The 24,760-nt window shown below is 38.2% G+C and overlaps 2 protein-coding genes across 2 annotated transcripts in view; both read right to left on the reverse strand.

The window, feature by feature from the left end:
• The window catches only part of LOC125780970 (uncharacterized), a 90,479-nt gene extending 78,657 nt beyond the window's left edge, over positions 1-11,822 (reverse strand). Inside the window, exon 1 of the mRNA XM_049463472.1 lies at positions 11,426-11,822. Coding sequence (XP_049319429.1) covers positions 11,426-11,765 — 340 coding nt within the window. The 5' untranslated portion in view covers positions 11,766-11,822. The remainder of the gene's footprint in view (positions 1-11,425) is intronic.
• Positions 7-23,269, reverse strand: LOC111188559 (uncharacterized). Its single transcript, XM_049463482.1, has 7 exons — positions 22,878-23,269; positions 22,557-22,622; positions 21,123-21,197; positions 18,017-18,091; positions 17,499-17,630; positions 16,839-17,208; positions 7-248 (listed from the first exon to the last, which is right to left on the reverse strand). The coding sequence occupies exons 1-6, from the start codon at positions 23,215-23,217 to the stop codon at positions 16,931-16,933; spliced, it is 966 nt and encodes a 321-aa protein (XP_049319439.1). The 5' UTR covers positions 23,218-23,269; the 3' UTR covers positions 7-248; positions 16,839-16,930.
• Positions 23,270-24,760: the final 1,491 nt, after the last annotated feature.

Raw genomic sequence — 24,760 nt, forward strand, 5'->3', positions numbered from 1 at the left:
ATCAGGTTTTACAGATCACAAGTTCAGATTTATTCTTTTATAAAATCAGTTCTCATTTCATCACAATATGAATTACATGAGAGATTATGTTGTTCATTAAGTGTGAAATGGTAACATAGTGAAGATCACACATTATTAGTTACTTATTTTCCTCCACACTTTTAGTCATTACAACAACATGGAAGGCAGATATACAGTATTACTTATTTTAAAGAAAATAAAGGATAAAGTACGAATACAGTGATGAACTTTCACCTCTCTGAGTTTAAAATGTATATTCTGAAGTTAGTTACTGAAAATCACAGAGTCTCTTTACACTGAACATTAAACTGCTCAAACAGAAAACAACATTTGACCACTAAAGGTGGTGTGATGAACCCAACTGTCATGTACCCATGCATCAGCTCTGACCTTCACACAGACAACATCTCCTACTTCCAGTAACAGTGAGACTCCATTAGAGGAATTTACAACATATTGGTCTTGATAAGCATATGCTCTTGTTACATGATGTCCATTCTTCTGTAAGGACACTGTTACAGATCTTCCACTGTGTCCATAAGCATAGATTTTGAACTCGTAGACTCCTCTGACAGGGGCAGTGAAAATACCTGAATTATAGATAAAGTGAGATAAAACAGGGATCTCATCAACCAGCCTGTTAAACATAGAATATAATGAACTTGATTACTCAGTTCAGGGGTGCATTTCATAAAACATTCTTAAAGTTAAGAATTTAGTCTCATATTTAGGATTATTTGTAACCTAACAGAATTCTGACTCATTCATAACTGATTAAGAACACAGTTCCATCTAAAAAACGACAGATGACGCCAAATTTCCTTTAATAAATGTACAGACGTGCTGAATCTGACCTAATCTAAAATAAATCATAACCTACCTGTAACTGGGTTGTAAGCGTTTCCGATGTTGATGAAGACGTGTTTGTAGACCAGAGTAACATCAGTGCTGTATGGTCCATGATTAGCCGATTCCCCGCCTGAAAGTGATGCTGAAAACACCACTTTTCTCTCTTTAATAAACAGAATGTTGGAGAAATCAATTCAACACTGGTGATAGATTTATTCTGCTTTATTGAACATTATTAATATTAACATAGTAACACATGTTGTCCAAATGCAAAGTTTCAAGAAATAAACAATGAATCACATTTACAGTGGAAATAGAGACACACGCTGTGCAAGTAAAAGAGCAAAATCTAAACTAAAATTATATAAATTATTATACAGATTAGAAAAACTAGATTGTATATATTAATTGGGATAGTTTGTTAAATAATACTAATTCACTCTAAGACATTTAAGTTCAACAATGCATCAATTTCTTTAATCTGTCTGTTTATAGAAAGTTCTCCCTCTTGATAAAGTTCTTAGAGGTTTTCTTAGAAAAACTGAATTTAGTACCTTGGTTCTCCTTTTTCAGGATCTCCACATTGTTCTCTGTGATCTTCAGGGAGTTTTTCAAGTCTTTCAGTGACTCTGAATAACAAAGTACACAGCATTTCACTTACAGTCATTTTCACCAAAGTCCTCATGTTTAATTAACTTTACAGTGGGAATTTGCAGAACAATTTAAACCTGTATTTAAAATAAACTGTGGGGAATTAAATATCTGCTGCTTGAATGTAGATCAGATTTCTGTAAATTATCCAGATGGCACTGATACACCCACAGCGGACAGTGTAGTGGGTGGTAATGCTTTTATGATGTATTTACGGTACACACGTGAGACTGTGGATGGAGGAATGTTAAATCTCTGCACAACTTAAGAAATGGAACGTTCTAATCCATCTGAAAACCACTATCAGGTCTCACTCTAACTCTGGTAATTCATGTCTTAACCATGAGCATACTGGTTAGTGTTTAACCTTACTCACAAGATAACACCTCACAGTTTATACTGGTGTGGGCGTTCCCAAGCTGTCCCCTGAGGTCACTTCAGTTTACATATTGCTATCCCATGACTTTAGGCATGTGAGTGTAAGAATCCCTCCATCAGCTCTTCTTCTCATCTGCTTCTTCCTGATCAGGATCACAGTAAATACAGATTCCAGCTGGAATCATTGAACACAAGGCAGGAATCCCCCCTGCACAGTTCACCAGTCTATCAGGTACCAGCACACTCACTCCTGCTAGTAATTTAGTCTAGCCTGTTCACCTGCCAGGTGTGTTTTAGAGAGGAAGGAGGTCACGACCCCAGAGACAGAGAACACACCTAACTCCTCAGTGACAGTGACCAGAACAAGAATTAAACCAGAGTCAGTTTATGACCAGCCTACCCACCTCCTATATTCTCCATTATATCAGAAAATTACTGTAAACCGCTAAAGGGAGACGAGAGAGAGTCACAATGAATGGGAGTAAACGGAGCTAAACGCCTAAAAACACAAATTTAAAAGAGTAGACATATTCTGCACACAAAATAAATTTAAAATACAGTTTATTAGTAAGCATAGTGTCTTGTACATTGACCTAATTGCAAAAGTAAAATATATAATAAAACACTTAAATAAAAGCTAGAACATTGAAAAAATAGCATTTGTTACCCGTCCCCACTCTCTAACTATAAACCATACCAAAAATATAATTATTAAAATCCTTTAGAGATGTATTTTTTTGCATTGTTGTGTGACTCCAAATCCCATCTATGCTTTAAAAATATTTATTTCATAATAAATCCATTATATTTAAGTTAAAATACACATTTTAGTTGTGTCTCTGGGTTTCACTCATTCCTGTTACCGTAAAACATTACCCCATCTGAAACATCTGGAACATTCTACAAGTCACATCTACAACAGGAAGTGACATCAGCTGGTTCTTCTAAAGATCATGGGATCTTATTGTAACTATGACTGTGGAGGAGGTCAATCTCAACACTCATTCCTGTTACCTAAAGTAATTCTGAGATCTGATTTGCTTATTTTTAATTTTGGGAAAATCACTAGAATGTGCTCCTCATGCTATTGGCATAGCCGCCATTTAGCTATTTTTCATGTTTTTGCTAATTCTATGCTAAAAACTCAAAACATAAAAAGTAACAGGACTGAGTGCCAGTTACAGGAGTGAATTCCAGTAACAGGAGTGAGAGCCAATGACAGGACTAAGTGCCAGTAACAGGAGTTAGTTCCAGTAACAGGACTGAGCTACTTTCAGTTCTATTACTCAAAACGTAAAACGTAACAGGAGTGAGTGCCAGTAAAAGGAGTGAGTTCCAGTAACAGGACTGAGCTACTTTCAGTTCTATTACTCAAAACATAAAAAGTAACAGGAGTGAGTGCCAGTTACAGAAATAAGTGCCATTAACAGGAGTAAGTTCCATTAACAGGAGTGAGTGCCAGTAACAGAAATTAGTGCCAGTAACAGAAATAAGTGCCAGTAACAGGAGTGAGTGCCATTAACAGGAGTAAGTTCCATTAACAGGAGTGAGTGCCAGTAACAGGAGTCTTCTTCTTAATCCTCTTTGTCCCGGATGGGACATAAGGCTTCGACGATCTGCCTCCATCTGGACCTGTCTTGAGCAGCATGTTGTGCCTCGCCCCAGGTTAGATTCATCTCCTTTAGCTCAGCTGTCACCGTACGCCGCCAGGTGTTCTTAGGCCGGCCTTGCTTCCTCTTCCCAGGTGGAGTCCATCGTAGTGCGATCTTGGGAATGTGGTCTTGATCCATCCTGAGAACATGCCTAAGCCATTGGAATCGGCTGCGTTTGATCTGTAGCACCACACTGTTGCATTTGGTCTTCTTATATAGATGTGCATTGGATACTTTTTCAGGCCAGAAGATTCGACAGAGTTTCCTGAGGCAGCCATTGTGGAAGGCTTCGACTTTTTTCATGTCATTTGATGTTACTCGCCAACACTCCGAACCGTACAACAATACAGATTTCACATTACTGTTGTAAAGTCGGACCTTTGTTCTTAAGCTATATTGCTTAGACTTCCAGATTTTGTCTAGTCTAGCAAAAGCAGCCTGTGCCTTACCGAGTCTTGCTCTAATGTCCTTTTGTGCAGAATTGTCCTTACTGACAAGACTTCCCAGATAGGTAAAGTCCTCCACATAATCGAGAGCCTGCCCATTCACTGTGATTGGTGCGTCTGGAGTGGCATTTATGCACATCACTTGGGTTTTGGACGTATTGATGTTCAGTCCTACCTGTTGGGCAAATTTGTTTAGTCTATCAGTTTTCTCCTGCAGATGAATGTGCTTTGATGCAAGGACGGCAAGATCATCGGCAAAGTCTAGATCTTCCAGTTGGGAGAACAAAGTCCACTGAATACCCCTGGGTCTGTCAGTTGTATTCCGCATAACCCAGTCTATGGCAATCAGGAAGAGAATGGGTGAAATAGTGCACCCTTGCCGCACACCTGACTCCACAGTGAACCATGTAGATGGCTCACCACTAGCAATGACGCTGCATTCAAAGTGACGGTAGAATGTCCCTATGAGAGTGACCAGTTTCGGAGGAACTCCATAGGCCCTAACAATCTTCCACAGGGTGTCACGATGTAGACTGTCAAAGGCTTTGCGGAAGTCGATGAAGTTGATGTGTAGGGGAGTGTTCCATTCTACACTCTGCTCGATGATGTTCCTCAGAGCGAAGATCTGGTCTATACAACCCCTTCCTCTCCTGAACCCTGCTTGTTCCTGCCGTAGCTCTTGATCAATAGCGGACTCGATTCTTGCGAGTAAAATCCTACAGAAGACCTTAGATGGTACTGATAGCAGCGTGATGCCCCTCCAGTTGTCACAATTTTGGGGGTTTCTTTTCTTGGGGAGTTTGACAATCAGGCCCTTGTCCCAGTCTTTGGGTATTACTTCCTTCTCCCAGATGTCTTTAAAGAGATCAGTAAGCACATTGACTGAGGTGTTGAGGTCGGCTTTAAGCATTTCTGCATGAACAGAGTCTATGCCGGCGGCCTTCCCATTTTTCAAGGCTTTGATGGCAAGTTTGACCTCTTCCTTACTTGGGGGGGTGGTCTCGATGTCAAAGACACGTTCTGCTGATGAGGGGTTAGCAGGATCCTCTGGCTCAGGGCAGTTGAGTACCTCGCGGAAATGCTCAGCCCATCTCAGGATCTGGTCACTCTCAGTGGTGAGGATGTTACCTTGTTTATCTTTGACAGGGGCCGACTGGCTGGTGTACTTGCCCGTGAGTTGCTTGGTGATCTTATAAATTGTGCTCAACTCGCCCCGTGCAGCTGCACACTCAGCTTTCTCTGCTAGGTCCTCAACAAAAGCCCTTTTGTCGCTCCTTGCACTCTTCTTTACCTCTCTGTCCTTATCCCTGTAGGCTTTCTGGACCTGCTCATGGAGCCTGGGTGATTTTGTGCTAAGCATCTTTGCTTTCAGCTGTTTTCTTTCTTCAATTCTTTGCCAGGTGCCAGGTGTTAGCCATTCTTTGTTCCCTCTCTTTCTGTAGCCCAGGACTTTGGTGGCTGCCCCTACGTAAGACTTTTTGATGTTCTCCCACTTGTCTTGTGTGTCCAAGTCTTCGTCTACAGATTTAGCGAGAACACTGAAGCTGTTCTTCAGTTCCAGGCAGAACTCTTTGTTGGTCTTGGGGCATCTTAATTTGGCTACGTCAAGATGTTTCCTATGTTGCCTCGGCTTTTGCGCTTTCCTTAATTTCAGCTTGATGATGGCTGTTAAAAGGTAGTGGTCACTGTTCACATCGGCTCCACGGTAAACTCGAACCTCTTGAAGAGACCTGCGCCACTTTCCATTAATCAAGATGTGATCGATCTGGTTGATGGTGGAACCGTCAGGTGACTTCCATGTGAGTTTATGGATAGTTTTGTGTGGAAAGATGGTGCCACCAATGACGTAGTTATTGGTCATGCAGAAGTCAACAAGTCGCTCACCATTATCGTTCATCACACCGCACCCGTGCTTCCCCATGGCTCTCTCACAGTCTGTGTTATCAGCTCCCTTTTTGGCATTGATGTCACCCATGATCACTAACATGTCATGCTGGGGAACTTTAAAGACTGTCTGCTGTAGCTTTTCATACCACTGGTCTTTTTCCTCCTCATTTGCTTCATTGGTTGGTGCATAGCACTGAATGATGGTGAGCTTACAGTGCATGGAGTTGAAGCGGGCTCTGATCAGCCTGTCGCCGAGGGGTTCCCAGTCCAGCAAGGTGTTGACCTTCTCTTTTGAAACTATGAGTGCCACACCGCGTGTGTCTTGATCGGGGTGCCCAGAGTGCAGGATAACTGTGCCATCGCTCCTCACCTGGCGTCCAGAGCCGGTCCATCGGCATTCACTTATTCCTAGGATGTCCAGCCTGTATCTTCTCATTTCACTCATGACCTGAGCTGTTTTGGATGTGTCGAACATGGTACGGACATTCCATTCACCCAGGCGGATCGTAGTTTTGGGTCCCAGTAGACTAGCCATCGCGCTCCTGACTTCCTGTTGGAGGCTTTCATCAAGGACGGTCATACTGCCAATAGGTTGGCTGGGGTCTACTGTAAGATCCATAATAGTATTACATTTCGTAGAAGTTTCCGTAACGGTAATCTTTTTTACGTGGTGGGGTTGTTGGCCCCGCGCACAACCCCCAACCTGGAGGACCAGGTGCTGTTTTTTGTCTGGCCTCTACCTGGAGTACCTGCCCGACATGGTTGAACCTACTAGGGGCAGAGCCCCCGCCGGTATAGCTATCCGGGTCACAGAGACACGCAAGGTTCCCCACCACGACAAGGTAGCAGCACAAGGGGAACAGGAGTGAGTTTCAGTAACAGGAATTAGAATTGCCCATTGGTTTATTGATTTCTAAATGTGAATATTAGTTAATGTAAAACACATTTTTTCCAATTCTGTTTGGTTAATCCTTTATTTATTTGTTTAATAAATTGTATGATAATAAATTTGATAATTTACAGGTTTGGCTCTTCTTGAAAAGATAAAAATTGCTTTGCATATTTTAGATAGATACAATGTAGATATATATAGAGTAATTTCTTTATTGTCATAAATATAAATTATTTGAAGAAGCAGTCAACCATTTATTTAAAATAAGACTTGAAAGAAAATAAAAGCAAGTAGTGAACTTGCTTTTAAACATGTTTCTTAAATGTCACATGAGATTTGGAAACAGGAATGAGAAAAATATAAACATCTTGGAAGAAACTTTATGAAATATTAAGTAAAGCTGCCTGAGATTGACCAGTACATGTTTTGAACAGTTAAATTTATGTGTTATTGAATTCACAGTTTAAAAGATTTCAAAAAATTACGTTTAATTTGGAAGAGTTACATCAAACAAATCACACACATTTGGTGGAATGGTCCACTTGTCCAAGATTTAACTTGGATTTTGTAAAGCAGAATGATGTCTTTCCAATATATCTATATTTTTACAGGAAAAGGGTTTTAGGCAGTAAAGACGCTAGCATTACTGCTACTGTGTGCTGACTGGTTGGTGTTTAAAACACTTTTAACTGCAGTTTAAAGCATATGTTTAATGTACTGAAACATTTATCATGTTGTGTTTAGAATAACTTTCATCAGTCAGCAAATTATAATACATTTATAAACTATGATTTTGCCCAGTTGCTCCATATGAATTCATTCATTTTGGACTCACTCTGAAGAACCCTCTAGTGACCAAAAACCTGGAAGAGATTCTTAAGTGAGTATTTTATTCTCATAGAGATTCTCTGATTGCCATTTTCCACCCAAAGAACTGCTTCCGTTCAGGCTGATAAGAATCTTGATGCTCCACATCGGATACATGAACCAGAACAGAGTCTGGAGCTGTGCTCTACACACTACCTGCAGTGCACTCTGCTGCCCATTTCTCATATTTATTCCTACCAAAATAAATAATAAATTATTACCATCACTTTTAGTCTTCAGTTCATCCACTTCAGTCTCAAATCTCACCTCCAGTGTGCTGTGATTCACTGCCTGAGCTGAAGATCAAAACAACAAAGAGATCATAACTTTAAACTAATTCCATTACATAACCCACTGTACAACCTGTTAACTCAGTCTGAGAAACACACTGATCACCTTAAACCATTTAAGTTTAATTAAATCTAATAATTTAACTCTAATTAACTCACTAAATTAAGCACAAACAATGCACTTGTTAAGTGTAATTAAATACATTAAGTAAATTGTAGTTACTCTATTTATATTAACCTTAGTTACACAAATCCTGAATCCAGTATCCAGTCCAGGACTTTATAATCTTTATAGGTGTGACAGTATGTGATCAATTAATTAAATTAAATATTCTCCTCACAAAATCCAGCACTTAGATTCAACACAGGATTAGAAACAGGGGCTGAGGTTCAGCACAGTGTACTGGTTTTACTGGTTCAGGATTAGAAACAGGGACACTGGAAATTAATTTATTAATTAATTAATTAATTAATTAATTAATTAATTATTAATTAATTAAGTTTTTATTATTAAGTTTGCACTTGTTGTTATTCATTTGTTTGTTGTTGTCTTAGATCTACATTAATAAATATCTAAACTAAATGTAATGACCATTAAACCATATCTGTCATATCTGTGTATAGAAATAAACATTCTGTATAAAATTGTGAATTTCTTACCTTGATTCTCCTTCTCTAAGTAATAAAGGGAACAGTATACATGTTATATTTATTAATGAACACAGTTACTGCTGAGCTTTATTCTGAGAATTAAATCTGTTACAGATGTTTTTTTTAAGTTCGTCAAATTCAGAACCGATATTTCCTCCACTGCACTCTGACTCACTGTTTAAGATTAAGCTGAACAGAATGAAGAGAATTTAATCAAAGAGAATCTCACAATATTTCCTTCTTCTGTGATTTAGGGTGCTATCACACCTGAAAGTCCGGACCGTGGTCCGAAACAAGGTTCGTGTGTTTGCTACACTGTATATATTTGGTCCGCTTATTTTTGGCGTGTTGACAATTCAGCGGGTGGTTCATTCGGCTGGAAGCCTTTCCAGGAAAAGGATAAAATTAATGAACAGATTCATTTCGTCTCCATAGTAGTGCTGCTATTGTGGTTTTTATACCAGCAGCAGCAACTTCAGGCACAGTCCTCTAGGTTTGTTCAAATTCGCTAAACGAACATGCTCGTCCTGAAGCAGCTGTATCCACGGCTCATTTTTCCTGCTTTTCCGGTTATTTTGAGACTGACTGCAGCCTGCAGGAAGGCGGAGTTGGACGTCCAGGGTGTCCAGCTCCGCCCACTTTGTTAGTGTCAGGCTGTCCAGTCCCGCCCACTTTGTCAGCATTATGTCTTAGCTCCGCCTCTGAACGGAAGTAAACAATGTACAGGGCAGTTAGTAGACTTTAAATATAATGTGCCGCTTCGTCCGGTTTAAACACTGTGTATACACTACAAGCTTGTGAGACTGACAAGGCGTGGTGTGGACAAAGTGGGTGGGACTGGACGCGCTGGACGTCTAACTCCCCCTTCCTGCAGGCTGCAGTCAGTAGTAGTTGGTTATTTTTCTTCTGCTGCCATTGTTGAGGAACACCTGCTCAGCTTCCTGTATTTGGTCCGAAAGTTCGAACCGTCCAGAAAAGCGCTTTCACACTGCAGGCGAACCGGACCATGGTTCAGAAGATCTGGACCGAGACCACCTCTCTTGGTCGGACCAAAATCTGGTCCTTTGGTCCGGACCGTGGTTCAGGGCCCCTTTCACACCTGCTACTTTGGTTCGGACCAAACTGAAAAGTCCGAAAGTCCGGACCAAACGAGGCAGGTGTGAACAGCATGCTCCATGATTTACCTTGATTGATGTGACTCTCCACCTCTACCTTTTTCTAGCCCCATTCGATATTGGGCAGAACAAATGTTAGTGAGCTGTTTTACTAGGTGTGCACTTATTTTACTAATTTCTGATTTCATAAGGTAAATGGTTTGCTCTTCATTAACAATCCTTTTCAGATTTTTTGGCAACCACAAGTCCATCTTCTCACCTGCCAGGTGTGTTTTAGAGAGGAAGGAGGTCACGATCGCAGACACAGAGAAATTTTACTTGAAATTTGGAAAGTCAAAGGTTTTAGGCAGTAAAGACGCTAGCATTACTGCTACTGTGTGTTGACTGGTTTGTGAGCATGTTTAAAGACTTTTAACTGGAGTTTTAAAGGCTTTTATTATTGATGTACTGAAATATTTAATATTGTTGTAATGAGATAATTTGTACATTTTATTAGTTGGAAAATTATAATAAAAATATGATAAACTATGGTTTTGCCCAATTGTTCCAAATAAATTAATACATTTTGAACTCACTCTGGAGTGCCCACTAGTGGTCAAAAACCTGGAAGAAATCCTAAATGGGTATTTTATTCTCGTAGAGATTCTCCAATAGCACTTTTCTGTGGATCAAATTTGGTTCTTTATTGATGACGAAAAAATATAGAGGAAAATCACCAAAAAATGCAAAAATAATCTGATATTACAAACAAAGAAGAGAACATGAGTTACATTTTGTGCGTTGCATTCTTTTTTATTTTTACAATTTTTTAAAGTGGGGGCGTGAAGAGAAGAGAGGGGCGTGGCCAAGATGGAAAGGCGGGTTATGGAGGATCCATGTTATCAGCTGGAGCTACTGCTGCTATATATGTAATGCTGCAGGCCGGCCAGTTCAACCAGCTGTCCTGACAGATGCTAACCAGGCTGAACAACAGCTATTTATAGCTCATAAGTTGATGCTAATAATTTATTTTACATACACCTAATTATTTAATTATATAATATAGTTTTTTTTTATTAGTAGTTGTTAAATTGAGCAGGCCAATCCTAAATAACACCCTAAATTAAGTAAAAACAATGCACAACAGTGCACAAATCCGGCACTTGATGATGTTAGTAGCATAAATCTGAATTGCTGTACAAATAGAAACATTAAGACAAGGTGGTGACAGGAACCAATGAGAAATGAATGACTTTTACTCTGAAAGGTTGAACTGCTCAACCAATAGGTACAATTTATGTTATTTATTTATTTGTTGTTTACTTAGTTCTATATTAATAAATATCACAACTAAATGTACTAAAACATATTTGGCTTATCCGTGTATAAAAATAAACATTCTGTACAATATTGTGAATTTCTTACCTTGATTCTCCTTTTTTAAGATCTCCACTTCATTGCTGAGTGATGTTTTCAAGTCGTTCAGCTTCTCTAAGTAATAAAGGGAACAGTATACATGTTATATTTATTAATGAACACAGTTACTGCTGAGCTTTATTCTGAGAATTAAATCTGTTACAGATGTTTTTTTAAGTTCCTCAAATTCAGAACCGATATTTCCTCCACTGCACTCTGACTCACTGTTTAAGATTAAGCTGAACAGAATGAAGAGAATTTAAGAAAAGAGAATCTCACTATATTCCCTTCTTCTCTGATTTAGACACACACAGCATGCTCCATGATTTACCTTCACTCTTCTTCTTCAGCTCCTCCACTTGACTCTCACTGGCTCTCAGTCTGCTCTCTAAGTTGTTCACTGCAGTCGTCGTGTGTCTCTGTTCAACTTTCAGCTCTGCCAGCACAGCGCTCATCTCTCTCAGTACAGAGTGGATGTCCTGCTGGCAGCTTTGTTGGGTGGAGGTTGTGGTTGTAGCTTCAGTTGTGGGATTCTCAGCAGCCTGAATCTCGTTCTCTCTGTCTCCTCTGTCTTCAGAACCCCTCAGAGTGATGCTATTCACCCTGACTGACTGTCCCTCCAACAAACTGCAGCCCAGCACCAGCAGCAGCAGCAGATAAACTGCACTCATCTTTAAAACTCTCCCGCTTTCTTCTACTGTTTCACTGCTACACTCAGATACTATATATATAGTGGACATGTGTTAGTTATTAACTGTATTATCAGAATGTTTTGGTCTGTAATTTGTACAGAAACATGTAAATGTTTAACAGCTGATAGGTAAAATCTACAACAGTAATAAATCTCTGAAATAATAATGTAGATAGCTTAGTGTGGCCTTGTGGTGTCAGCAGAAAAATACCTGTTTTCTAATTTATAAACTATATTTTTATAAACTAATTTATAAACTAATTTATAAAATATACAGGCCATTATTAAATATTGCTCTAGCAGTACAAAATGTTGTGCACGTGTTAGTCATGTGTTTAGAGTGGACTATTCACCCTAATGAAACTACCCACAGTGATTAATAAGAATTGTGACTATAATGTGCAGGAAATGTTCATGTTTCATTTAACTGAGGATTAACATTTTGCAGTAGACTGTTGAATTGTAAATCTGTAATTGTTAAATATATTTATCACCCTCTCTAACTTTTAGCTCAATATGAATATCATATTTAAATCCTCTCACATGATCATGCAGAAACTGCAGATTATGATCAGATCACATTATGATCTTCATTCAGAGGTGATCAGAGACGCATCTCCACCACATTTAACACAAGTGTACACTGAATGGGATTTGTGTGTAGGGATACAGTTAGGCTGTGTTGTTTGATAGAGAGTAATACACTGGTAGTAGCAGGTGAGAGAGCATGATTACAGTCAGTTACAGCAAGTGAAATGGGAGTTGTGCACGTGTTGATGTGCTTTTTATGCAGGAGAGTAAAATCTGATCTTACCTGGTCACACTGGAAACACATTTTAGTAAAAAGTGTAAACAGAATCCAGTCTAAGTCGATCCAGGTTCTAATCACATATGAAACTCATGCTAATGCAAGGTGTACATTGCATGATCAGTAGCAGGACTCCTCTAATTACAGATATGCTGCTAGATAGAATCTTCAGAGGCCTCTGACCGAGTGTTCTCTAGTTCATGATGTGTTTAATAATTTCATTAATAATTAATGACATTTCTCAATGTTTTAGTTTTTAGGAATTAACTGTACACTACAAAAGACCATTATTTTTCAATTAATTATTTTTTAATTGGAGTATGAAGGATGCTGATCTGAATGAATGTGTTTAACTGATACTTCAGTACTAAATATATCTCAGTATCAGAGGAAGCACTTTGAGATCAAAGATTCTGTTATAAAACACTCATATTGATTAACTAACTGAGGACGTAGTTGTTTACTGTAAGAACTGAACATAACTCAGCTTTGATCACATGATCATCTGAAAGAGGAATATCTCAATAATAACAGAACTGCAATAACTGATATCAAAACTCACAATTGGATGCTAAGTCGTTTGAAGTTCTTAGTCTTAAAGTAGCAGGCCCGTCTCCTGCTTCCAAAACGCAGCATTCGTTTCTGCTTATAACACTGTATCGTCCTCCTGGACCATACTCAAATTTTATTAGTGAATTTGCTGACTTTCTAGCAGCAGTAATTCTTCTTTCTGATAAGATCATAATTGTTGGAGACTTTAATATCCACTTTGAAAAGGACCAGGATCCACTAAAAATTGCATTTAAATCAGTTTTAGATGCTCTAGGCTTTAAGCAAAATGTAATTGGCCCCACTCACCGATGTAGTCATACATTAGACTTAGTTTTGACACTGGGTATTGAGGCTGAGAATATAGTTACTCTTTCTCAACATGACTCAATATCCGATCATTATCTAATTATGTTTGAAATAGTTTTTAATCAAAATATCCTCCTCCCGCCCCGCTATATCAGCAAGCGTAAAATAACAACCGCAATTGCTAGTGAATTTGTAAATAAACTCCCCGACTTAACCATCTCCCTTCCGTCCTATGAGCATGATCTCGAGCACAAAACAGAAAATCTACAAACTGTGCTCCGCTCTGACCTTGACCGCGTAGCGCCGACAAAAATAAAACAAATCAGGGATAAAAAGCTAGCACCGTGGTATAATGACCACACACGTACATTAAAACAAACCGCTCGTAACTTTGAACGTAAATGGCGACACACAAAACTAGAATTTTTCCGGCTCGCATGGCAGCATAGTCTCACAGACTACAAAAAAGCCCTAATTAAAACAAAATCCCAGTATATTTCATCGCTTATTGAGAAAAATAGAGACAATCCTAGATTCCTTTTCACTACTGTGGCTAAACTCACCGGCAGTCAAAAACAAACTAGCTCCGTTATCCCTGTCGACATTAATAGTAATGATTTCATGAAGTTCTTTGATGATAAAATTAATAGCATTAGACAAAAAATTCAGTATCACCCCCAAAATTTACTTATAGATATCGATGAATGCTGCTCCAGCTCTGAGACACACCTAGAGTGTTTCAACCCGGTTACAGAAAAAGATTTACTTAGTGTAATTAACTCATCAAAATCAACATCATGTATATTACTAGAAATAGTAAATTCATCCCTTAGCATGGGCTACGTACCCAATTCTCTTAAATTGGCGGTCATTAAGCCCATTATCAAAAAGCCAAATCTGGACCCCCGCGAGCTTGCTAATTATAGACCAATTTCTAATCTTTCCTTTATAGCCAAAATCCTAGAAAAAATTGTGTTTAACCAGCTGCGCTTGTATCTACAAAGTAATAGTATGCATGAGGTTTTTCAATCTGGATTTAGACAAAACCATAGTACTGAAACAGCTCTACTTAGAGTAACTAATGATTTACTTTCAGCTCTTGATAGGGGCAGTAATGCCATCCTTGTACTGCTAGATCTAAGTGCTGCCTTTGACACCATATATCACGCTATTCTACTTGATAGGTTAGAAAATCTTATAGGAATTAAAGGATCAGCCCTCACCTGGTTCAGATCTTATCTGAGAGATCGATTCCAGTGTGTTTACTTAAATAACGAATGCTCTTATCAGTCTAGAGTAAAATATGGTGTCCCTCAAGGATCAATACTGGGTCCATTACTCTTTACTCTTTATATGCTACCACTGGGTAAAATTATCCGTAGGCATGGTATTAACTTTCACTGCTATGCTGATGACACGCAACTTTACATATCTGCTAAAACCAACGAGGAGCTCTGTATAAATCAAATAACAGACTGTATTAAAGACATTAAAAATTGGATGACACACAACTTTCTCTTACTTAATTCTGATAAAACTGAGGTCCTTCTATTAGGTCCTAATATTGATAAAAACATAAATGTTAATACTGTAGACATAGATGGTCACTTAATTATACCTGGTAAAACTGTGAGAAACCTTGGGGTCATCTTTGACCCAATTCTTTCATTTGATGCTCACATATGTAGCATAGTCAAAACTGCATTCTTCCACTTAAGAAATATAGCTAAAATCCGCAGTATACTCTCTCTGGAAGATGCTGAGAAGCTGGTACATGCATTCATAACCTCCAGGCTGGACTACTGCAACGCGTTGTTGGCTGGAAGTCCACATAAATTACTCCATAAACTCCAGCTAGTTCAGAATGCAGCCGCAAGAGTGCTTACCAGAGCTAGAAAGTTCGATCACATTACACCTATTCTTTCATCCCTACATTGGCTACCTGTTAGATTTCGTATAGATTATAAAATACTTCTCCTGACGTATAAATCCCTTAATGGTCTGGTCCCACATTATCTACAGGAGCTCCTTACTCCTTACAATCCGCCGCGTTCACTCCGCTCCCAAGACGCTGGCCTGTTATTAGTCCCGCGTATTAAAAAAACTATGCAGGAGGAAGAGCGTTCTTTTATAAAGCTCCCCAACTTTGGAATAGCCTCCCTATTAATATACGGGACTCAGACACACTCTCAATCTTTAAATCTAGACTCAAAACATTTCTATTTGCTCAAGCTTTTGAGTAATGTCTCATTACAATTTTCTTCCTCTTACAGCTTATCCAGCAAATATAAACTCTGTCCTAATCATCTGCTTTCTCTTTCTCTCCCCATGTCCTGAGCTGCTGCTACCAGTGCCCATCCCACTCCAGCAGAGCTTTATAAAACCATTCTAACCCCTTTTTCTTCCCTCCCCTCTCTGTTCTCTCTCTCTATCTTTCTCACATGTGCTGAGACGCCTGGCCGGCCGGTCTTCCTGGATGCGTCCGTCTGTGGTTCCAGCTTTCAGGAATCAGCCCTGTCCTTATACACATCAGAATTATTTCACAACCCTTCTAACTTCTGCTTTTTTTTTCTCTTCCTTTCCTTTCTGTTTTCTCTATCTATCTCTTTTACATGTATGGAGATGCTGTTCCTGATGTTCCCAGTCTGGCTCTCCACTGCCCGCTGTGTTGTTCTCCGGCTCTGCAACCCTGCACTGATTAACATTAACACACTCAGTATCTGTGTCTGTATTAGTCATAGCTCTATAGTTTGTGCCCATCACATTCTTATATTCATGAATTAGTACCTGTTATATTAGCCATAGTTCACATTAATTCTCTATACTGTTTTGTTCTGTTATTTGTTTGTTTGTTTGTTTGTACTGAGCGGGTCAACCCGAGTAGGATGGGTTCCTCGGACTGAGTCTTGGTTCCTTCCAAGGTTTCTTCCTCTTAAAGGGAGTTTTTCCTTGCCACTGTGTCACCATAAAATTGGCATCTCTGTGGTGCTGCTCATAAGAGGCGTGGACCTGTTTTTCCTGTAAAGCGGCTGTGACAACCTTTGTTGTAAAAAGCGCTATATAAATAAAATTGAATTGAATTGAATTGAATATCAGCTGGGAGTCTTCTGTACTCAGTTACAATAATCCACTGTAACATCAGGTTTTACAGATCACAAGTTCAGATTTATTTTTTAATAAAATCAGTTCTCATTTCATCACAATATGAATTACATGAGAGATTATGTTGTTCATTAAGTGTGAAATGGTAACATAGTGAAGATCACACATTATTAGTTACTTAGTTTCCTCCACACTTTTAGTCATTACAACAACATGGAAGGCAGATATACAGTATTACTTATTTTAAAGAAAATAAAGAGTATAAAGTACGGATACAGTGATGACCTTTCACCTCTCTGAGTTTAAAATGTATATTCTGAAGTTAGTTACTGAAAATCACAGGATCTCTTTACACTGAACATTTAAAGTTAAACTGCTCAAACAGAAAACAACATTTGACCACTAAAGGTGGTGTGGTGAAACCAACTGTCAAATACCCACATATTAGCTCTGACCTTCACACAGACAACATCTCCTACTTCCAGTAACAGTGAGACTCCATTAGAGGAATTTGCATCATTTGGTTGTTGATGAACATATGCTCCTGTTACATGAAGTCCATTCTTCCTTAAGGACACTGATACAATTGTTCCACCACGTCCATAAGCGTAGATTTTGAATTCATAGACTCCTCTGACAGGGGCAGTGAAAATACCTGAATTATAGATAAAGTGAGATAAAACAGGGATCTCATCAACCAGCCTGTTAAACATAGAATATAATGAACTTGATTACTCATTTCAGGGGTGCATTTCATAAAACATTCTTAAGGTTCAGAATTTAGTCTCATATTTAGGATTATTTGTAACCTAACAGAATTCTGACTCATTCATAACTGATTAAGAACACAGTTCCATCTAAAAAACGACAGATGACGCCAAATTTCCTTTAATAAATGTACAGACGTGCTGAATCTGACCTAATCTAAAATAAATCATAACCTACCTGTAACTGGGTTGTAAGCGTTTCCGATGTTGATGAAGACGTGTTTGTAGACCAGAGTAACATCAGTGCTGTATGGTCCATGATTAGCCGTTTCCCCGCCTGAAAGTGATGCTGAAAACACCACTTTTCTCTCTTTAATAAACAGAATGTTGGAGAAATCAATTCAACACTGATGATAGATTTATTCTGCTTTATTGAACATTATTAATATTAACATAGTAACACATGTTGTCCAAATGCAAAGTTTCAAGAAATAAACAATGAAGCACATTTACAGTGGAAATAGAGACACACGCTGTGCAAGTAAAAGAGCAAAAACTAAAATTATATAAATTATTATACAGATTAGAAAAACTAGATTGTATATATTAATTGGGATAGTTTGTTAAATAATACTAATTCACTCTAAGACATTTAAGTTTAGCAATGCATCAATTTATTTAATCTGTCTGTTTATAGAAAGTTCTCCCTCTTGATAAAGTTCTTAGAGGTTTTCTTAGAAAAACTGAATTTAGTACCTTGGTTCTCCTTTTTCAGGATCTCCACATTGTTCTCTGTGATCTTCAGGGAGTTTTTCAAGTCTTTCAGTGACTCTGAATAACAAAGTACACAGCATTTCACTTACAGTCATTTTCACCAAAGTCCTCATGTTTAATTAACTTTACAGTGGGAATTTGCAGAACAATTTAAACCTGTATTTAAAATAAACTGTGGGGAATTAAATGTCTGCTGCTTGAATGTAGATCAGATTTCTGTAAATTTATCCAGATGGCACTGATACACCCACAGCAGACAGCGTAGTGGGTGGTAATGCTTTTATGATGTATTTACGGTACACACGTGAGACTGTGGATGGAGGAATGTTAAATCTCTGCACAACTTAAGAAATGGAACGTTCTAATCCATCTGAAAACCACTATCAGGTCTCACTCTAACTCTGGTAGTTCATGTCTTAACCATGAGCATACTGGTTAGTGTTTAACCTCACTCACAAGATAACACCTCACAGTTTATACTGGTGTGGGCGTTCCCAAGCTGTCCCCTGAGGTCACTTCAATTTATATATTGCTATCCCATGACTTTAGGCATGTGAGTGTAAGAATCCCTCCATCAGTTCATCTTCTCATCTGCTTCTTCCTGATCAGGATCACAGTAAATACAGATTCCAGCTGGAATCATTGAACACAAGGCAGGAATCCCCCCTGCACAGTTCACCAGTCTATCAGGTACCAGCACACTCACTCCTGCTAGTAATTTAGTCTAGCCTGTTCACCTGCCAGGTGTGTTTTAGAGAGGAAGGAGGTCACGACCCCAGAGACAGAGAACACACCTAACTCCTCAGTGACAGTGACCAGAACAAGAATTAAACCAGAGTCAGTTTATGACCAGCCTACCCACCTCCTATATTCTCCATTATATCAGAAAATTACTGTAAACCGCTAAAGGGAGACGAGAGTGAGACACAATGAATTGGAGTTAACGGAGCTAAACGTCTAAAAGCACAAATTTAAAATAGTAGACATATTCTGCTGAATTTCTGTCCACAGGAAATGATGTATAAATGTGCACACAAAATAACTTTTAAATAGATTGTATTATTAAGCATAGTGTCTTGTACATTGACCTAATTGCAAAAATTAGATATGTAATAAAAAAAAACACTAAACAGTAAAAAATAGCATTTGTTACCTGTCCCCACTCTCTATAAACTTTACCATGAAATATAAATATTAAAATTCTCAGATGTAATTTTTTTTGCATTGTGTGAATGCAGAAATATTTTTTACTATAATCCATAATATTTAAGGTAATATACACATTTTAGTTGTGTCTCTGGGTTTCACTCATTCCTGTTACCATAAAACATTACCCCATCTGAAACATCTGGAACATTCTACAAGAAACATCTACAACAGGAAGTGACATCAGCTGGTTGTTCTAAAGATCACGGGGAGACCAACGTTAAGTTCCCTCATTAGTTTTTCTGTATATTTGATCTTATTGTAACTATGACTGAGGAGGTCAATCTCAACACTTATTCATGTTACCTAAAGTAATTCTTAGATCTTATTTGTTTATTTTTACAATACAAATTTTGGGAAAATCACTAGAATGTGCTCAGTGTCCTCATGCTATTAGCATAGCCGCCATGTAGTTATTTTTCATGTTTTGCTAATTCTATGCTAAAAAGTCAGTCCTGTTACTTTCAGTGCTGTTTCTCAAAAAATAACAACAGGAGTGAGTGCCAGTAACAGGAGTGAATGCCAGTATAAGGACTGAGTGCCAGTAACAGGACTGAGTGCCAGTAACAGGAGTGAGTGCCAGTAACAGGAGTGAGTGCCAGTATAAGGACTGAGTGCCAGTAACAGGACTGAGTGCCAGTAACAGGAGTGAGTGCCAGTAACAGGAGTGAGTGCCAGTAACAGGACTGAGTGCCAGTAACAGGACTGAGTGCCAGTAACAGGACTGAGTGCCAGTAACAGGAGTGAGTGCCAGTATCAAGACTGAGTGCCAGTAACAGGAGTGAGTGCCAGTAACAGGAGTGAGTGCCAGTAACAGAAATGAGTGCCAGTAACAAGACTGGGTGCCAGTAACAGGAGTGAGTGCCAGTAACAGGAGTGAGTGCCAGTAACAGGAATGAGTATTGGTCATTGGTTTATTGGTTTATTAATGTTAGTATTAGTTCATAAACCACTTTTTTTCTATTCTGTTTGGTTCATCCTATATCCATTTGTTTGATTGCAGTCAACCATGTATTTAAAATAAAGACTTTCTTGAAAGAAAATGTGACATTGAAAAAGCATGTTTAAAAGCAAGTTCACTACTTCATTTAGTAGTGAACTTGCTTTTAAACATGCTTTTTAAATGTCACATGAGATTTGGTAACAGGCAAGGCAAGGCAAGTTTATTTATATAGCACCTTTCATACACAGGAATGAGAAAAATATAAACATCTTCGAAGAAACTTTATAAAAAAAATAAGTAAAGCTGCCTGAAATTGACATGTTTTGAATAGTTAAATATACGTGTTATTGGATAAAAAAAAAGATTTATAAAAAATTAAGTTTAATTTGGAAGAGTTACATCAAACAAATCGCACCCATTTGGTGGAATGGTCCATTTGTCCAAGATTTTACTTGAATTTTGTAAAGCAGTCTTTCCAATATATGTATATATATTTTTTTTTTTTTACAGAAAAAGGGTTTTGGGCAGTAAAGATGCTAGCATTACTGCTACTGTGTGCTGACTGGTTGGTGTTTAAAACACTTTTAACTGTCTACAACGTATGTTTAATGTACTGAAACGTTTAATATTGTTGTGTTGAGAATAACTTTTATCAGTCAGCAAATTATAATACATTTATAAACTATGATTTTGCCCAGTTGCTCCATATGAATTCATTCATTCATTCTTAAGTGAGTATTTTATTCTCGTAGAGATTCTCTGATTGCCATTTTCCACCCAAATAACTGGTTCCATTCAGGCTGATAAGAACCTTGATGCTCAACATCGGATACATGAACCAGAACAGAGTCTGGAGCTGTGCTCTACACACTACCTGCAGTGCACTCTGCTGCCCATTCCTCATATTTATTCCTAACAAAATAAATAATAAATTATTACCATCACTTTTAGTCTTCAGTTCATCCACTTCAGTCTCAAATCTCACCTCCAGTGTGCTGTGATTCACTGCCTGAGCTGAAGATCAAAACAACAAAGAGATCATAACTTTAAACTAATTCCATTACATAACCCACTGTACAACCTGTTAACTCAGTCTGAGAAAAACACTGATCACCTTAAACCATTTAAGTTTAATTAAATCAAATAATTCCACTCTAAATAACCCACTAAATTAAGCACAAACAATGCACTTATTAAGTGTAATTAAATAAATGTAATAATAATAATTTAAATAAAAGTAAATTGTAGTTACAAATCCTGAATCCAGTATCCAGTCCAGAACTTTATGATCTTTATAGGTGTGACAGTATGTGATCAATTAATTAAATTAAATATTCTCCTAACAAAATCCAGCACTTAGATTCAACACAGGATTAGAAACAGGGGCTGAGGTTCAGCACAGTGTACTGGTTTTACTGGTTCAGGATTAGAAACAGGGGCTGAGGTTCAGCACAGTGTACTGGTTTTACTGGTTCAGGATTAGAAACAGGGGCTGAGGTTCAGCACAGTGTACTGGTTTTACTGGTTCAGGATTAGAAACAGGGACTGAGGTCCAGCACAGTGTACTGGTTTTACTGGTTCAGGATTAGAAACAGGGGCTGAGGTTCAGCACAGTGTACTGGTTTTACTGGTTCAGGATTAGAAACAGGGGCTGAGATCCAGCACAGTGTACTGGTTTTACTGGTTCAGGATTAGAAACAGGGACACTGGAAATTAATGAGTTTTACTTTTAAAGGTTGCACTGCCCAAAGAACAGGAACACTTTTTGTTCTTCATTTGTTTGTTGTTGTCTAAGATCTACATTAATAAATATCTCAACTAAATGTAATATCCACTAAAACATATCTGTTTTACATGTGTATAGAAATAAACATTCTGTAAAAAATTGTGAATTTCTTACCCTGATTCTCCTTTTTTAAGATCTCCACTTCATTGTTGAGTGATGCTAACCAGGCTGAACAACAGCTAACAATTTATTTTACATACACCTAATTATTTAATTATATAATATTGTTTTTTTATTAGTAGTTGTTAAATTGAGCACATGGCCAATCCTAAATAACACCCTAAATTAAGTAAAAACAATGCACAACAGTGCACAAATCTGGCACTTGATGATGTTAGTAGCATAAATCTGAATTGCTGTACAAATAGAAACATTAAGACAAGGTGGTGACAGGAACCAATGAGAAATTAATGACTTTTACTCTGAAAGGTTGAACTGCTCAACCAATAGGTACAATTTATGTTATTTATTTATTTGTTGTTGACTTAGTTCTATATTGATAAATATCTCAACTAAATGTACTAAAACATATTTGGCTTATCTGTGTATAAAAATAAACATTCTGTACAATATTGTGAATTTCTTACCTTGATTCTCCTTTTTTAAGATCTCCACTTCATTGTTGAGTGATGTTTTCAAGTCGTTCAGCTTCTCTAAGTAATAAAGGGAACAGTATACATGTTATATTTATTAATGAACACAGTTACTGCTGAGCTTTATTCTGAGAATTAAATCTGTTACAGATGTTTTTTTAAGTTCCTCAAATTCAGAACCAATATTTCCTCCACTGCACTCTGACTCACTGTTTAAGATTAAGCTGAACAGAATGAAGAGAATTTAAAAAAGAGAATCTCACTATATTCCCTTCTTCTCTGATTTAGACACACACAGCATGCTCCATGATTTACCTTCACTCTTCTTCTTCAGCTCCTCCACTTGACTCTCACTGGCTCTCAGTCTGCTCTCTAAGTTGTTCACTGCAGTCGTCGTGTGTCTCTGTTCAACTTTCAACTCTGCCAGCACAGCGCTCATCTCTCTCAGTACAGAGTGGATGTCCTGCTGGCAGCTTTGTTGGGTGGAGGTTGTGGTTGTAGCTTCAGTTGTGGGATTCTCAGCAGCCTGAATCTCGTTCTCTCTGTCTCCTCTGTCTTCAGAACCCCTCAGAGTGATGCTATTCACCCTGACTGACTGTCCCCCCAACAAACTGCAGCCCAGCACCAGCAGCAGCAGCAGATAAACTGCACTCATCTTTAAAACTCTCCTGCTTTCTTCTACTGTTTCACTGCTACACTCAGATACTACTTTAAATATATATACTGTACACTGTTTAATAATTAACTGTATTGTCAGAATGTCCTGGTCTGTAATTTGTTCAGGAACATGTGCATCTTTAACAGTTGAATCTCTGAAACTGTAATAAAATAATAATGTAGATAGTTTAGTATGGCCTTGTGGTGTCAGCAAAAAACTATCTGGTGTTTTGTGCACGTGTTGATGTGCTTTTTATACAGGAGAGTAAAATCTGATCTTACCTGGTCACACTGGAAACACATTTTAGTAAAAAGTGTAAACAGAATCCAGTCTAAGTCGATCCAGGTTCTAATCACATATAAAACTCATGTTAATGCAAGGTGTACATTCCATGATCAGTAGCAGGACTCCTCTAATTACAGATATGCTGCTAGATCATAGACTGTATATAAAGATGGACGCTGTGTCGCCGTGCCCATTCATTCAATGAAAATGAAGCCAAAATCTTCCGCCATTTTGGCGATTCAGAGACCAGAGTCTGCGCAGTAGAGACCAGAGGAGGGAGAAAGGCTGTGGAGAGACCGCCTACTCATTTAAATAACCCCGCCCCTGAGGGCTGCCTCGCGGTCACAGACTGCAGAGCGGGGCGGAGCGGAGCTGACGGTCTGTTATTGGTCCCGCCCATAAGCAGCCCTTTTACCACACCTTTTTTCAATAGAGCTGAATAACGTTTTAAAAACTGAATTCTGTGCGGAAATAAAAAATTGACAATATAAGCAGAGGTTACACTAGCTGCTGCATTTAAATAATGGAGGTAGAATTACAGTATATTAGAAAAAAACGTGATTGAAAGTTGTCTGTTTTGCCATTGAAACCTATGGGGATGGGTGGAGTTACACAGCTTTCTGCAGCCGAACAGCAGGTGGCGCCCGACCTGTGGTGGCTTCACTTTTAAGAGACAATGCTCTGTCCAGCTATATACAGTCTATGTGCTAGATAGACTCTTCAGAGGCCTCTGACTGAATGTTCTCTAGTTCATGATTTGCAGGCCGGTCAGTTCAACCGGCTGTCCTGACGGGCGCTAACCAGGCTGAACAACAGCTATTTATAGTTCATAAGTTGATGCTTACAATTATTTTACATACACCTAATTAATGAATTATGAAATATTGTTGTTTTATTAGTGTTTGTTAAATTGAGCACGAGGCCAACCCTAAATATGCTCAGTATGCAAATTGATGGTGACAAAAACCAATGGGAAATTAATGAGTTTTACTCTGAAAGGCTGCACTGCCCAAACAACAGGTACAATTTATGTTATTTATTTCTATATTAATAAATAAATATATAAACTAAATCTACTAAAACATATCTGGCGTTTTTTTAAAGTTCCTTAAATTCAGAACCGATATTTCCTCCACACAGCATCCATTTCTTCCAAAAAAGTCTAAAATACTGAGTTCTTGATGGGCAAGGGCAAAAGTCTATGCTGAACATGTGTGATCTCTAATCACTCAATATTCATGCTGTATTATTATTT

This window comes from Astyanax mexicanus, chromosome 1, assembly GCF_023375975.1.
Source record: "Astyanax mexicanus isolate ESR-SI-001 chromosome 1, AstMex3_surface, whole genome shotgun sequence".
Classification (NCBI taxonomy): domain Eukaryota; kingdom Metazoa; phylum Chordata; class Actinopteri; order Characiformes; family Acestrorhamphidae; genus Astyanax; species Astyanax mexicanus.